The 15,645-nt window shown below is 28.3% G+C and overlaps 1 protein-coding gene across 2 annotated transcripts; it reads left to right on the top strand.

Moving 5' to 3' along the window:
* Positions 1 to 790: 790 nt before the first annotated feature.
* LOC117171608 (tudor domain-containing protein 3-like) lies at positions 791 to 12,818 on the top strand. Of its 2 annotated transcripts, none has more exons than XM_033359059.1 (10): positions 791 to 1,207; positions 1,588 to 1,672; positions 1,794 to 1,993; positions 4,323 to 4,470; positions 4,603 to 4,836; positions 4,928 to 5,064; positions 5,137 to 5,370; positions 6,503 to 7,217; positions 7,310 to 7,529; positions 12,283 to 12,818. In XM_033359059.1, exons 1-10 carry the CDS (start codon positions 1,173 to 1,175, stop codon positions 12,417 to 12,419), a joined length of 2,145 nt encoding a protein of 714 aa, XP_033214950.1. In that variant the 5' UTR covers positions 791 to 1,172; the 3' UTR covers positions 12,420 to 12,818. The 2 variants fall into 2 exon arrangements, with proteins under 2 accessions (XP_033214950.1, XP_033214951.1); XM_033359060.1 differs by having other exon boundaries at positions 12,286 to 12,818.
* Positions 12,819 to 15,645: the final 2,827 nt, after the last annotated feature.

Genomic DNA, 15,645 nt, shown 5'->3' on the forward strand with positions numbered 1-15,645 from the left:
TGCAATTTGATCAACCTGCGTGAACTGAAAAGATTCAATTTAGTCAATAAATAAATATAGAAACTGGAGGAATAAGCCCGCCAAATTTTGGAATTTGAGGTTAGAAATATTTGACACCGGAAAAATTACTTAATTTGCATAATTTAAATATCGAAAATGAATTATAGCGAAATATTTTTGTATCACGATGTTCGAAACATGGGATTGCCATTTCGGAAAGTTAAGACCACTTTAAATTATAGACTTTTAAAGTAATCACGAAAATGAGGCGGAACTGAGTAACCGTAATGACTACGACAAACAACAATGTTTAACTAACAAAAATACAAAATGGCGATAGCCAATTTGTATCTTTGAAATTTCGATTCTTTTAGACTTGTGTTTATGAAACAAAATGAGTTTAAGACGCAATAGCTCTATTTTTAGTAACATCAATAATCGATTCCCATGAAAACATTTAAGAAGTTAAATATAAGGAAGCAGTTACGGCAAGATTTTTAGTACCCATGAAGATTTAAAATTATTTATTTGAAGGCCGGCTACAACTAAAGTCAATTGATAATCGGAATAATTACTTTGCGTGCATTTTTCTAACGTTTAGAAAGTTCTGCAACTCATGATGTTATTTTTTAAAAACCTATAGAATCCAACCATTTTTTATAATGATTTGATATTTATTTAAAACTGATTCTTCACAAATACAACTTACAATTAGAGAAACACTTTGACTGCTTTAGTCATCGCGATTTTTTACTAGCAGCGCCTCCACAAATGACAAACCATCATGGCCGCTAAAAAAACCCCGAGAGCCAGGAATTTTGTGTGGGTGCGGTTTTTTCGTTGACTTAACAAAGCTCCAGAATAAAATAACCAATTTGTGAAGTTTTGTTTCGAACAATATATGGGTTATCAAATTAGTGACGAATCTATGAAAAAATAGCACAGTAAAATAGCCTCTAATTATTGACGTAAGGAATATCTATCACCACATTGTGGAAGTGGAATGTCAGCCCAGCTGATAATTGTTTATGCACAAGTGTAAATAGAAAAAAGTGGACATTTGGATAAACAATTAACTAGACACATTAATGATATGGAAACCAGTGAACCTGTAGAATCAGAGAGTTTCAAGTGAAAAAGTAGTGTTAAATTATTATCCTGGATTGAAAACCATGACAGTTACGGAGAAGTTGCAGAAGCAGGGCTGGTGAGTAGATATTTTCACGCATTAGTGGTCCTACTTTTTTCAAAAATAGTAGTCTTCATGTTTTATCATGATTACTACAAGGGCAGTCTGAGAATAAAGTGACATCACTATTAAACATTTCTAACGTTTTCGGACGTTAGAAATGTTTAGGTTAGGAATGAGACAATGAATGATCAAATTTTCAATTTTGATTTGTGCTCTTCACCCTATATGAATTATTTTTTAATGGCATACTTAAATTAATATTATTTACTGGTGTAGTTTTAACGACATAAGTTTATCTCAGAGTTAATAACATGTTAAAAACCCAAGACTCGAAGTTTCTCACTTTGAATTTTCGCATTTCTGTTCAGAGTTGTAATTTGCAATAATTTATGCAGGTTTCTATCAGAACGTGGACTCAGTCTTGCAAGCGATGATGGAAATATAGTAGATATTCAGAAGATAATAAAACGAGCAGCAGAGGTAAAATATAAATGCCAGGCCAACTTTTTTTCTTTTTTCTTTCTTCTCGTGATCTCAGAAAATCCAGAAATAATTATGGCATTTTAAATGTTAATAAATCATCCCTATGTAATTTTTTTAGCTTGATTTGAAAGAAATTGGAAGCGGTGAGGCAGATATTAACCAGGGAAATGTAATTCTCCAGATTCAAAAATTACGAAATGTAGCCGCTCCAAAAAGTAAAGAAGAATGCCGTTCAGCTCCTCGAATGCTTAAAATGTTCTTGACCGATGGCCGAAATAATTATCAGGCTATCGAGATTGAACATATTTCTGTTTTGAGGTATAAATTAACTAAATTGAGAGGTGTACAGTGTACATACTAGAATACATGAAAATTCAAGGTGTCTAGCGACCGCCGGGAATTTAGTTCACCTTAAAAAACAAGGGCAAATTCTGGTAATTCGTAAGCAGATCCAGGATATGTGTGGTTATAAATCCTATGTTAAAATATTGTTAAATTATGCGATTTAATGGTGTGGCCTTATTTCTGCTATTTTGTTTCTATAAATTTTTTATTTTTAAATAAGGCATTTGGGGATACATAAAAAAAAGTTTCTATTAAATTTTTGACCTTATCATGGTCCTGACTTTTGAATTTGAACCTTTTTCATTTTAAACTTTTAAAATTTAAATTTAATCATACTCTAATTCAAACACTATAATTTACATCTGTAAAGTGGAAGCTCGTTATCATTTTCAACATTCTCAGTTGAAAAATAAATTAGTAAATTAATAAATGTTTAAGATTATATAATTTTAAAGCAATTTTAAGTTAACAAATTAAACATTTTTTAATTTGTAGTTTACAATTAATCACTTTTCAATTTATAAATAACATTATTTTTATTTTAAGTCGTTCGAAATTATTAATTGTGTAATTTTTATTTCTACGTCAAAATCTAAAGATTTCACTTGCAACATAAAAATTCAATAGAATGTAATGATTAAAATTCCAACCTTCAAAGTTTAAATTTAGCACCCTGAAATTTCTACTATTCAAGACTCTATTTGAAACAATCAAGTTTTAAATTGTTTAGTTTTGAATATTTGATTTATAATTGCTCATTTTTAATAAAACAGTCGAATATTTCGAAATATTAAAAAATTCATTTTTGTAATAAAAAAAAACAATAAAATTGCAATGGTTTAAAAATGTATCTTAGACTTATACCATATTAAAACATAGGATTTGAAATTGAATAAAAGCATTTAATTATGAATTAATTAATTTTTAAATTACTTGAAAATTGAAAATATATTTTAAAGTTTCAATCAGGCTTTTATATTTGATTAACTACTAAGGCTTTCTAATTGAAATATTTTCATTATTTAATATTTTTTAATATTATAATAATATAATATTATAATCATATTCTAAAAATAGGCATTGTAAACTGAATGACTTCATAATTGAAAAAGCTTACAATTTAACTCAAAATTAAAAAAAAATTAAATCAATGTTATTTAAAATTGGATTTATATCGTGGGATATGCACTTTACGATATTTCAAATGATTCAATAGATTATTCTTCTAAAGTTTTGTAAAATTCACGATCAAAAAGTAAATTCACTGTAATTTCCGGCCACCAAAATTCCTGGTCAGTTTCCGGTCTTAGTTTTAGGGTAAAAAATTAAAATGTCAAAATGGTTGAAAAAAATGAATGTTTCCTATAAATTGTTTTCGTATTTTCGTATGCGTCAAAGTATTTATTTATTTTAACACATTTTTAATGAGAATTTTTGTTCAAATTTAACTTTTTATGTATATTAGTATTTATTTTAATAACTCTTATACTTTTTTAATCAACGCATATATGGTGTTAGTTTTTCCAAATAATTTTAATGGAATTTCGTTATAACTTCTGGATGTTTCGTTTTGCGTGATCATTAATTTGAAATGCAAATATTTTATGTTAAATATTTATTCATAAGTTCAATAATCAATCTAATTTTGATAATAAAACCAATTAAATTATTTTGCTCTAAGTAGGGTAAGGTATAACATTTTTGCATCTATTATATGATACTAGGTTGAAATATTTTTGACCACACTTTCAGAAATATTGCGAAAAAGTGTAAATAATATCATTTACGGATAATAATGTAATTCGTATTATTTTCGGATAGTATAATTCGTTTTTTTTATTTGATTCTGCCAATATCTGAACTTAGAACAAGTAAGTCTTAATAATTTTAAACTGTAAAATCGTTTATGAATGCATTCTCCAAGTATATGAAACTTTAAAATGTTTAAAACTTATTTCTCCTAATTTCAGACCTTGGCCTAATTCAAGGAAAAATCGGGAAAATGTTTATATCTTATATGCCTACAAAACATTCCTCCTCCGTTGTTTTAAACGTTAATTTAAGAGTAATGTCTTATTTTTCCGAACTCAAGATATTTTCTTTAAAACTTATCATAAACCGGTCATCTCGGTAAAATCATACCGATCCTGATAAAAGTATATTAATTTTGTAAACTTTTATAGTATCCGGGAATTCACCGATAATTTCAAAACGCAATTTCGTTAAACACCTTGAAAATTTGTTAAAAATTCTCATTTCTTTATATGTAATTGACAAATTTAATTAAAATTTTAATTTGCAGTCTCAATACTCCTCCTGGAACGAAAATATTCTTGAAATCCGCCAACGTCCCTACATCACATGGGACGATTTTACTCAGGCCTTTTGATATTGGACAAGTTCTCGAAGGAAAAGTAGCAAACCTTGTGGAAAAATGGGAACTGAACAAAGTAATAATTCTAATTTATTAAATCATATTTTCTCTATGGGAACAAAACACATATTTTTTTGTATACTATTTTAATATTTTTCTATTCGTAAAAATTAGTTATTCGTAATATTTTGATCTTTAAATTTTATAGAAACTGTCGGTACACTCGAGAGTAAGGTCAGCAGAAGAAGGAGGCCCTCCACCCTGGATTCCCTTTGGAAAGAAAATCATCAAAGTCGTTGACCAAGCCAAGAATTTTAAGGCGCTCGCTGATAAAGAAAAAGTCACTAATGAAAATTCGGAATTCGAGGCGCAACGCAAAGACGCCATCGCTGAAGCTGCTAAGCAAGGGAATAAAAAGATTTTCGGTGGTGGAAACAAACAGGTAAGTCCATAATTTAAAAATGAGACGAGAATTATCAATCCATGAAAAATTGAGTTTCAAGAACACCAAACTTAACATTACTTTTTTACAGCTTCTTGATCACGGAGTACAAAAAATCGTCGATCAGGGATTTTCTATCGAACAGGCTGAATATGCTTTGAGAGTAACTCGCAACAATGTCGATAGAGCTTTGAAAACTCTGCAAAGAAATGATAACAAACAGAGCAGGTAATTTGTTTTCATTTTTTGTTTATTACTCATATATTTTTTATTATCTAAGTAAACTTGAATTATTTGCAGCAACCCGAGAGAACCACGAGAACCAAAAGGCAAGCGTTTCGAAAAGAAAATGGAAGAGACTGGAAAACCAAGCAGTGGGAAAGTCTCGTTATTCGATTTCCTAGAAGACAAACTTCCGGCCCAGTCTGAAGTTACAGAAGTGAATTATTCGCAACAAACAAATGAGTCCGTTAAGGAAAAATTCGAGTACGACTCGCGAGGAGGCGATCGGTTTAATTCAATGAGAGGTTCTAGGTACGAGAAACTAATCAGAATTAAGGGTGGCCGCTGAACCGGGAAAACTGGAAATTTTATTTATTTTTTGATCGGGAATTTTACAAATGGTTAGCTAAAAATCTGCCCAAGTTTGATTGTAAACGCCCATTTGAAACTTTATAACCCATTTGCAATTTTAAAATAACTTCAAAATAATATATTCATGATTAAAGGCTTTTATTAAATTTAAAATAACACTTCATTCTAACAAACTCTATTTTCAAACAATTAGATTTGACATTTTTTAATTACGAGAATGAAGAATTACTTCATATTTCGAAATATTTGTCTGCTTATTTAAAATCAGTGATTATAAATTAAATATTCAAAACTAAACTTTGAACGTTACAATTGTAACTGCTCTTTTTCAACAAATTTAGTTTGTAAGTCAAATTGTTGAATTTTTATGTATAAATAACAATTGAACACCTATTGTTCTTAGAAAACATTCGAGTAAGTTGAAGAGATATTTAGAAGTTCCAAAATAAAAAATCTACGTGTACTGAAAGAATCCAGATAATTGAAAATAATTTTTTATTTTCAAAAATTAACTTTAAGAGAATATTTTAAAATATTTAGAAAGTTTAAAAAAATTATCAAAGATTAAATTTTTGGGAAAAGTCTTAGAAAAAAATCGAATGATTTAAAAAGATGTTTAGAAGTTCTGAAAAAATATGAAACAGCATATAGATGTTTAAGTTTTAATGTTTCTAGCTTAAAATTACTTAAAAAGATATAATTTAAACATTTTTTAAATTTATTGATTGATTTTTTAATTTAGGGCATTGAAAATGATAAGTGTTCGTAGCTTCCTTTTTATACGTGTTAATTATTGAACATTTAAATACATTTTTAAATTAGAAAATTATTAAACTTACATTTTAAACTTTAAAATTCATGAGTTCCATTTTGAGTGCTTTAATTTGCAGCTCAGTTTTTATTGCTTCAAATAGGAAAATTGTTGGCTTTAGAGTTCAATTTTTTAACTTTCATGGACCGTGAAAAATGTTTGCGAACCGGCAAATGGCAGGAAATTTTCTTTGGCTAAAACGGCCACCCTGCAATTGTAACTTTTCTGAATTAAAGTTTCTAACATAACTTTTTATTTCAGAGCCCAGAAAGGAGGAAAAGGATACCAAGTTCCTCCAAGGCATCTGGACGATACGAAATCTAACAAGTGGTCAAACAGTAATTCCTACAATCCACAAGTTCCTTCTTATAATTCAAACGGCGTTATTACACAAAGCAAACCTCCGAGATTTCAGAGAAACCAGGAAAATTTCAACCAGTATCAGACTGATAGTAATCCAAGGGATAATAATCTGAGGGATAATAATCCGAGAGATCATAATGCGAGAGATCATAATCCAAGAGATCATAATCCAAGGGATAATTACAAAGTGAACTACAACAAATACCCTCAGAACGAAACGAGGAATCCCTTCCCTGGATCTCGTTCCGATGGTGGAAATCCTAGAGGCGCTTCATCTGGAAATTACAACAAACCCCAAGATCAAGGAAAAATGTGTATTCCTAGAAATCAGCACCAACCAGAATATGATTCGAGAAATAAGCATTACGAACCTCATCCTAGACACAATCGAATCCAGGATGGAAATCGTAAAGAATTTTCGACTGAAGGAAATGAGAGAAGTTCAAGGAATCAAACTAACAAATTCTCCGTGCCGGAAGATAGTTATAATCATAACAACGTTCAGAAAAATGGAGGCCATTTCAACAGTGAAGCTAATCAAAACGCAGTGTGTGCGCCTTGGGTTTGGAAAATTGGAGACAAGTGTATGGCTAAATACTGGGAAGATAATAGGGTATTTTTCTTCTTATTTCATTATTAATTTTATTATATTTGCTACGTATAATGATCTCTTTTTAAAATTTGATTGTTTTATTATTTTGGCAGTATTACAATGCGGAAGTAACCGCCGTTTCCGACAGAACTTGTGTTGTTCAGTTCAAAGAATTCCATAATTACGAGGAAGTCTTGCAAATTGATTGCATACCGTGTACGGAAGACCCAAGAAATCGAACGGACCAAAGACAAACTCAGGATGGAAAAAGACAGGACTATCGTCCCAATAACAGGCCAACGCGTTATGATCAGAATCACGACCGGATCAATGGTAAATAAATTGTGATCTTCGAAACCCGCAATTTTTAATAAGGGCATTCAAACAAATACTTTTATTTAAACTTCATTTTTTTTCAAACTTTTATCGCATTTCAAGCTTAACATTTTATTTTTTATGATTATTTAGGTTGGGCAGTTAGGTATTTACCTCATATTCCTTAGAATATTTCTATTCCATACATTCTAAAATATTATGTATAACTAGAAAACAAACACGCGTGTAATTATTCTTTTTTTATCCTCCGACATTTTTTAATTAATACATAAAATGAACACGGATATAATTTATTTTATTTTATAGTATCTAATTTTATCTAATATCTAAAATAATAGCAAAGAAAAACAAGGAAAATGTTTTGTATGACTAAAGAAAATTGATATTCTAAACAATGAATCTTCTAAAAATAAAATTAATTTTAATCAGAATAGTTCAATTTTTAACCAAGTAGTTAAATTTTCAGCCAAAAAAGGTGAATTCTTAACCAAAGATGTAATAGATGATACTTTAGCCTGAAAAGTTTTTTATCTTAAAAAAAATTTAATTCTACCAAGAAAGTCAAAAGTGCAACAAAATACTTCACTCATCCAGAAAAACAGATTGAATTTCTAGCAAACATATGTATTTTTAAGCAAACACAAAATTCTTCGCAAAAGATTAATTTTGTACCAAAAAGACGAATGTTCTGTAAAATATACGACTTTTCAAATAGTTAAAATTTAAAATGATAACTATCAGTATTTATCAAAAGTGGAGTAAGTTAAAAATATTATTTTGAAAGTCAAAAATGCGGATTTTTAACAAAATAGTTGAATTTCCAAGGAAAGAGGTCAATCTCCGACAATCTTAAAGTGGAAAATTTTTTCATATGAAAAATCAAATCAAAATTTAACTGCAAATTAAAGCACTAAAAGTGCAACACTTTTCCATTAAAAAATTTTAATATTGAAGCTTGAAAATTTTCCAATTGAAACGCTGTATAAAATGGAAGTATAAAATAGAAGCTCTCAAAATTAAAAAAATTTTTAAAATTACATTCTGTTAAACTACAAAATTTTAAACTTTTATAGATTGCTTTGTTGAAAGATTTCGGATTAAAAAATACAAATCCATGTTATCATTTTCAATGCTTTAAATTGAGGGATGAATTAATACATTTCTAAATGTTTAAAAATATAAAAATTTGAAGAAATTTTAAGTCCGAATTTTTTTTTTATTTTATTCTTTTTAAATCCATAATTTCTCGATTGTTAGTTACACACTAGAATGAAAAAATTCCACTTATACATTAAACATTCAACAAAATTAAATGCTTAAAATTTTACCATTCAAAGTTTAAATTTATCACTCTGAAATTTTAACGAATCAAGGATTTCTGTTGGAAACAATTTATTTTCACATTGTTTAGTTTTCGATATTTCAATTCTAATTAATTATTTTAAATGAAGAGTCAATTATGGCTAAGTATTGAAAAATTGCCCTTCTTTAAATAAAAAAAATTAATTGCATGGTTCAGGAATAAAATACTTTGGGCTGAACCAATATCTGAACATATGATTTAAAATTGAATAAAAGCATTTAATTATGAAATTATTTATTTGAAAAGATTACAAAATTAAAAATAGTCTATAAAGGTTCAATCAATCAGATTCAGAAATGTCCAGCAGCCACCCTGTTTTAAAATTATTAGTTTCAGGATAAAACCTTAAAAATTGAAAAAGGTAGAAAAAATGCATCTTTCAAATTAATTGTTTTCATGTTTTTGTAAACGTCAGAGTACTGTTCTAACAAATTTTCAATTAGATGTTTTTTTCTTTTAATTTTACTTTTTCTTCATGATAGTATTTGGTTTAGTAATTCAGAGTGGCCGCTGGACCGGGAAACCTGGAAAACCGTTTTGAAACGGCCGGGAATTTTATGAGATCGGGGAAAACCGGGAAATGACAGGGAATTTATTTTTTGACCGGGAATTTTACAAATTGTTTAGAATAAAAATGTTATCCAACTTCGATTTCAACCGTTTTAAAAATAATTTGTTAAATTGTGATTTTTATAAATTATTATATCAATTAGTTTAGAATGCTTAATTCGAAAATCTTTCACTTCAAAAATTTTCCATTTTAGATTTAAAATTTTTAAGTATATATTTTAATTCAAATAACTTTAAAATGCAGTTTTAAAGGTCACAAAAAAATTAGAAGTTTTTAAAATCGAAGATTCTTATATAAAAAATACAGGGTGGCCGCCGGACAGGGAAATCGGTAATTTTACGAATTTACAGAAGAAAAATCTGCCCAAATTCGATTTTAACAGTTTTTGAAATAATTAAAGTGCAGTTTTGAAGATTGAAGCAATTAAAAATTAATGACATTTGAAGTTGACATTAATTTATTAAAAACGGTTTAATTTTAGAATGTCCATTTTGTAACTATTTCAATCCGAAAGTTTTGATAAGAATTGAAATTAATATATCATTTATTCCGATAATTTTATTCTTAAATCAAAATTTTCATGTTTTATCAATAGTATATTTTTAATTCAGAGTTTCAGGTCTTCCTTTACATTATTTTCTATATTAAATGTAATAAATAAATTTATTAATATATTATTTCTATTAATTTTTTTATAATATAGTATATGGAATTTTTTAATGTCGAAAAAGAATAAATATTTAATATTTAGCAATATTTCATTGTTCATTTAAGACGCGTACATTGAAACCAAATTTTTAAAAGAAAACAATTTGAAACTGAATTGTTTTACATAGAAAGCTTTGAATCTTCAGATTTTCGAATTTTAATTTTTCTATTTAAAAAGTGTTTAATTTACAGAAAAAATTTTCGTAATTTTAAGAGATAAATAGACGTTTTAAAAAGATTCAAAATTAATTAAAAACTTTAAATTATTATAAGTGATTTAAACGCAGTGTGTTAACATTTTTTTTCAGAACTTCTAAATATATTTTAAACTAATCGAAATTTTCCTATAATTTTTGAAAATCCTTCAAATTAAAAAAAATGCTAAACATTTTCCATGTTCTTCTTTGATATTTTTTTTAATCTCTTAAAATCGTCTTAAACTTTCTGTTCCATTAATTTTTCAATTTTCCTAAGAATTTTAAGACATTTTTTTATTTTTTTGACGTCTTTCACAATTATTAAAAAAAATTCTAAATTTTTTGTTTGAAATCTACAAAAATCTACATTTTATTTTTCATTCGTCTGTAAGTATTTGAAATTATTTCAAGTTCGAAATTTAATTCGAATCTTTTTAAAACTTCTATATATCTTTTAAAATTACTCTAATACTTTTACAAATAATAAGTGTTCTATTATTATTTATAAATTCAAATTCAATCTTTTTTAATTTGCAGGATTTTCTAAAAGTTATAGAAAAAATTCAGTTTATTTTGAATATATTTAAAAGTTTCGAAAAAAAAATTCAAAAATTATGCTTGATTTGGAAAAATTTTAAACCGCTTCTAGATTTCTCACGATTTTGAAATACATTTTTTAAGCTTTTGAAGGATGCCTAGACTATTTAAAATAAATATAATTTAACTTCTAATTTAAGAACTGTTAAGTTCAAAAAATTATTTTTCAATTTTTAATGTGTCTAGCTTAAAATTGCTTAAAATAATATAGTTTTGAAAATTTTTAAAGTTCATTGACTGATTCTTTAATTTAGACTATTGAAAATATTAATGTGGATTTATATTTTTGGCACTTAATCTGAATCTTTGAACTCTATAATTGACAAAAGTTCTAAATTTTGCAGTTTATTTGCATTTCATTTAACATTCTTTATTTGAAAAGTGTTACTACCTTTCATTGGGTACGTGTACATTTTTGAGCATTTGAACACACAATTTTTGAATTGAAAAACTTTTAAACCCCAATTTTAAAAGTTTGGAATTCAAGTGAAGAATGTTTAGAATATAGTTTGATTTTTTAAATTTCATTGGCCGTGAAAAATGTTTGCGAATCGGGGAAATGTCCGGGAATTTTTTTCTTCGATTAAAACGGCCACCCTGTAATTGTTATACTATTTTTAATAAATTTATGTATGGTGGCATTTTTTCCAATATATATATATATATATATATATATATATTAATTTTCTTATACTTTTTGTGTATTTCGTGATCATTAACTTGAAAAGCGATTATTTCATATTGCCCATTTTTTCATCCGTTTAAAAATAATACTAAAATTAAAAAATATAATAAAATAGCAATAACAAATTAAGAGTACAATAATCCTTTCTAGTACCATTTTTGTCAATATCCATTGACGTCAAGAAGGACGGGACTACCTGGTTTTCGTTAGTTGCATAAAATTACCTCGTCATGATATTAAAATAAATTATATTTTTGTTCTCAAATTAGGATGAAAAATGTAATATTTCTGGGTTCAGTGATACTAGATTGAAGTATTCTTGAACATTGTTTCACAAATATTGCGACAAAAAATCTAAATTAAAAAATGTTTTTCGGCTTATCTTAATGGTAAATTTTTATCAAATTTAATCGACATTTTGAAAAAACTGTGCTGATTTTTCCTTGGGTTCTGCCAACATATAAATTTTGTCTTTAAGACTTATCCTAAACCGGTCCTTTTGGCAAAATCGTACCGATCCGGAAAAAAGAATATTAACCAGAGATAAATAAGATTTTCTTATATTCTATTTTTATGGTTGCCTCATTATTTTCAAAGAAAGCGTAAGTCTTTTTATGAATTTTTTTCAGTTGGCATGGAATTTAGAAGAGGAGGAGGCGGAGCGGGAATCAAAGGAGGATATAGAAAAAGGGGATCACAGCGCACTGCGCAACAGATTTACCAGCCACCAGCTCAACGCACTCCTTCAGTTCCACAAGATACATAGAGTGTCTATTAATGGCTTAGACTTGGAGAGTGTTTTTAGTGAAATAGGCAGTTAATTTCCAATTAATTACACAAGGTGGCTGGCCCGTTATTGTCTCAAGACTGACAACGCGAATGCTTTTGACTTAAGAGTCAGGAACTTCAACTTTCAATAATTTACTTTGAATAAATTTAGGAATGTAATTATAATTAAAAATGAAATTAGCGCATCGCCGTGGATTGAAGCGCGAAACTAGAGTTGTTTTAAATAGCTGTTCGTTGTTCTTATACGATAATGAACGCATTGCATACATTATTAATGCATTTTTAACGTAACGATCTTCCTCCCTCACTAAAAGAATGAATTGTTTCTCTAACTTATCTATCATCCTAGTGTAATAATAAACTTTGTAATATTTAATGACGTTTTATTAATGAAAGTCGAACTTATAAAAATATTCATTTCATTTTTTAAAGCAGTTTTATAATAGTTGCAAACTGCGGGTTCTTTATAGTAAAACTTTTTTCATTTGCATAATTTAAAGTTGATGCAAAGGTATAAAAGATTACTTGACTCGATAGGGTTCCATTGAATAATTATATTAATAGAGTCTTATGAGAAGGAAGGAAGTGATGGTTATTTATGGTTTTTGAAAAATCCGTTTTTTATAGTAAAAACACTTTAGATCGAATTGACAGCTAGTTTATATTTTTAAAACTTAATTTGCTATGTATTCACTATTTAAAGATGTAACACGTATTTCCTTGACTTTTTTTATTAAAAATTTTAGAATTTTTAATAGACCTTAAAAATTATTAGCATTTCAATTTAGCATACATGCTTGAAATTCTACAATTACAAAATAAGTTGTTCAAAACCATACAATTTCTTATATTATGTGTATCAGTTCAATATTTAATAATTTACAATTAAAAAAAATATGAGTCTTTTAAAGTTGAACGATTTTAAACAACATTTAAATAATTTCAAATGAAAACTTTTGAAAAAGATTAACACGATTTAAAATCAGTACTGCTAAATTATCCCAAATTGAATGAGTTAAATTTAATTATTTAAAGACCATATCCATTTCAAATCATGCAGAGAGGTTCAGCTTAGGGTGTCACAATGATTTGGTATTTCGATATATCATTCTGTGATGAAAATAAAGAAACATATATTTCACCGTTTAATAAATACAATTTTTGGATTCGTTACAATAATTCGCAGATTACCTGTGAATTCACACAAATTTTCAGAAAGGTTCAAAATACAGTATATTTTCTGAACCAGCGTAGGTATTCAAGATTTTCTTTTTTTTTTCGACGTGGGAATTATTGTTTTTTCAATTGGTATACAAAAATTTGTTATGATTTTAAAAATGGTAAAGCGGCTGCTGCTTTTCTAGAATTATCGAAAAAGTATTTTAAAAAAACACTTTTTTTCTTTTTTAGGAATAGCTGGTAATATGTGAGATTAATCAAGTGAGATTTGTTCTTTGTAAAACACTACTGTTAATGGAAAAAAATTATTTTGGAGATTAAAGTTGAAACATCTAAAAAAAAAAAAAAAAACTGTACGGAAAATTCCCTTGAAATTTTGGTCAACCCCCGAGCTTTTGCTGAGAATGAAATTCAAGAGATATGTAGTATATTACCAGCTGTTAAAAAAAATTACGTGGTTTTTAACAAAACATTCACTTTCAAGCGTTTTATAAAAATATTTTGTGTTTTTTTACCATTTTCAAATGCAGAAAGATTGTTGATCTCCGATTACAAAATTTGCCATATTTGATACATTCACTATCCAACGAAACTTCAGAAATACATTTTTTTATTTGAACTTTTATGACACAAAAAGAAACAAAGTTCTTTAGGTTCCTTTTTATTTGTATGCCCTTGACATATTATATGCCTTGTACAAATTTCAGGACACACAAATTGCTTTGCCTATCTTTTTTTTGTTGTATTTTTTAACTTTTTCTACTTTCCTCATTTATGAAGAATCGTTTTATGCAATAATCATGAATAAATAATCATACAAAAAACTTATTTTTCGCAAAACAGCAACTTTTGTATCTTTTTAGTTAGGACCCCAGACTAGTCCTCGGGATCTCTGATGAATAGTCTTCTAAAATTGCCTTATAGACACAACCTGGCACAACTACTCGTCGTATAACACCTTCTGGCTCAACTCTTTCTTTCACCTCTCTTAGTGGCGCAACTACATAAATGTGGTTTCGAGACGGGTAATTATTTCTTTCATATCTAAGTGTCGGAGCGTCCACCTGAAATCGTGTAGATTTAACAAATTTAGTCGCTCCGAAACGAATTTCATAGTACACTGGACCAGTATAATAAACTTCATGTGCGGCAACTCTAGGGGAACGCTTAAGATTGTCTGCCTTAAAATGTTCGCGATTTTCTGTTATTACAAAAGCGTGAAAGGCCCTACAGTACTGCGCTTCGCCAGGTTGCATCCATTCAGGTATAGCGTTTGGAGCCATTGGAGTTATAAGTCTTTGATAAGTAGGCCGTCCATCCGGGCCAGCCTCCATTTCCACAAAAATGTTGTTCGGCTCAATAAACTCTCCACCTGTACCTAATTTTGCAACAAAAATGAAAAATTTTCAAATTTCTGATCACCGAATAGTCAGAAATGTCAACTATGGGGTAGCCTTCACATCCCAGTGGGCACAACATTTAGCGACGTCTTTACTACATCTTTATGACAACTTTAGGATATCCTATGTCCATGTCGTTAAGGTGTCTTGATATCGTAAAAACGTCTTATGATCTGACGATGTCTTTATAATATCCTAAAGACATTATAACGACACGGACATAGGATGTCGTAAAATTGTCGCAAAGAGGTCGTAAAGACGTCGCCCAATTTTGTGCCCACTGGGATATTACGTAACATTGTTTTCAATCTTATGTAACCCCCTCCCGCATGTAAGAGATCGTAACATTCCCTTCGGACCCCCGTCACTCCACTGTTATGTAACATATTATTTTATATTATGTTTAAAAACATAATAGACGTTTTCTGCTCTCTAAATTTGAGATAGTAAAATATAATTGTTTATCATTTAAATTCTACTAATTGCTGTAGGTAGAATTCAGTCACGGAAAATTTAATAAGCTACCAAGGTATACGAACTTATCAACTTGTTCAATTCTCTCATCATTTAATAAAATATTGCATAGTGTTTTCTCACACTTTCCTTCGAACACCATAGTTTTTG

Source organism: Belonocnema kinseyi, chromosome 4 (genome assembly GCF_010883055.1).
Source record: "Belonocnema kinseyi isolate 2016_QV_RU_SX_M_011 chromosome 4, B_treatae_v1, whole genome shotgun sequence".
In the NCBI taxonomy this organism is placed as follows: domain Eukaryota; kingdom Metazoa; phylum Arthropoda; class Insecta; order Hymenoptera; family Cynipidae; genus Belonocnema; species Belonocnema kinseyi.

What these genes read in the sequence shown, in the direction of transcription:
- LOC117171608 (XM_033359059.1), top strand. Translation starts at nt 1,173, where the DNA reads ATGACAGTTACGGAGAAGTTGCAGAAGCAGGGCTG. An exon ending in TCGGTGGTGGAAACAAACAG is followed by an intron (nt 4,837 to 4,927) that starts GTAAGTCCATAA and finishes ACTTTTTTACAG; the next exon opens with CTTCTTGATCACGGAGTACA. An exon ending in GAATCACGACCGGATCAATG is followed by an intron (nt 7,530 to 12,282) that starts GTAAATAAATTG and finishes AATTTTTTTCAG; the next exon opens with TTGGCATGGAATTTAGAAGA.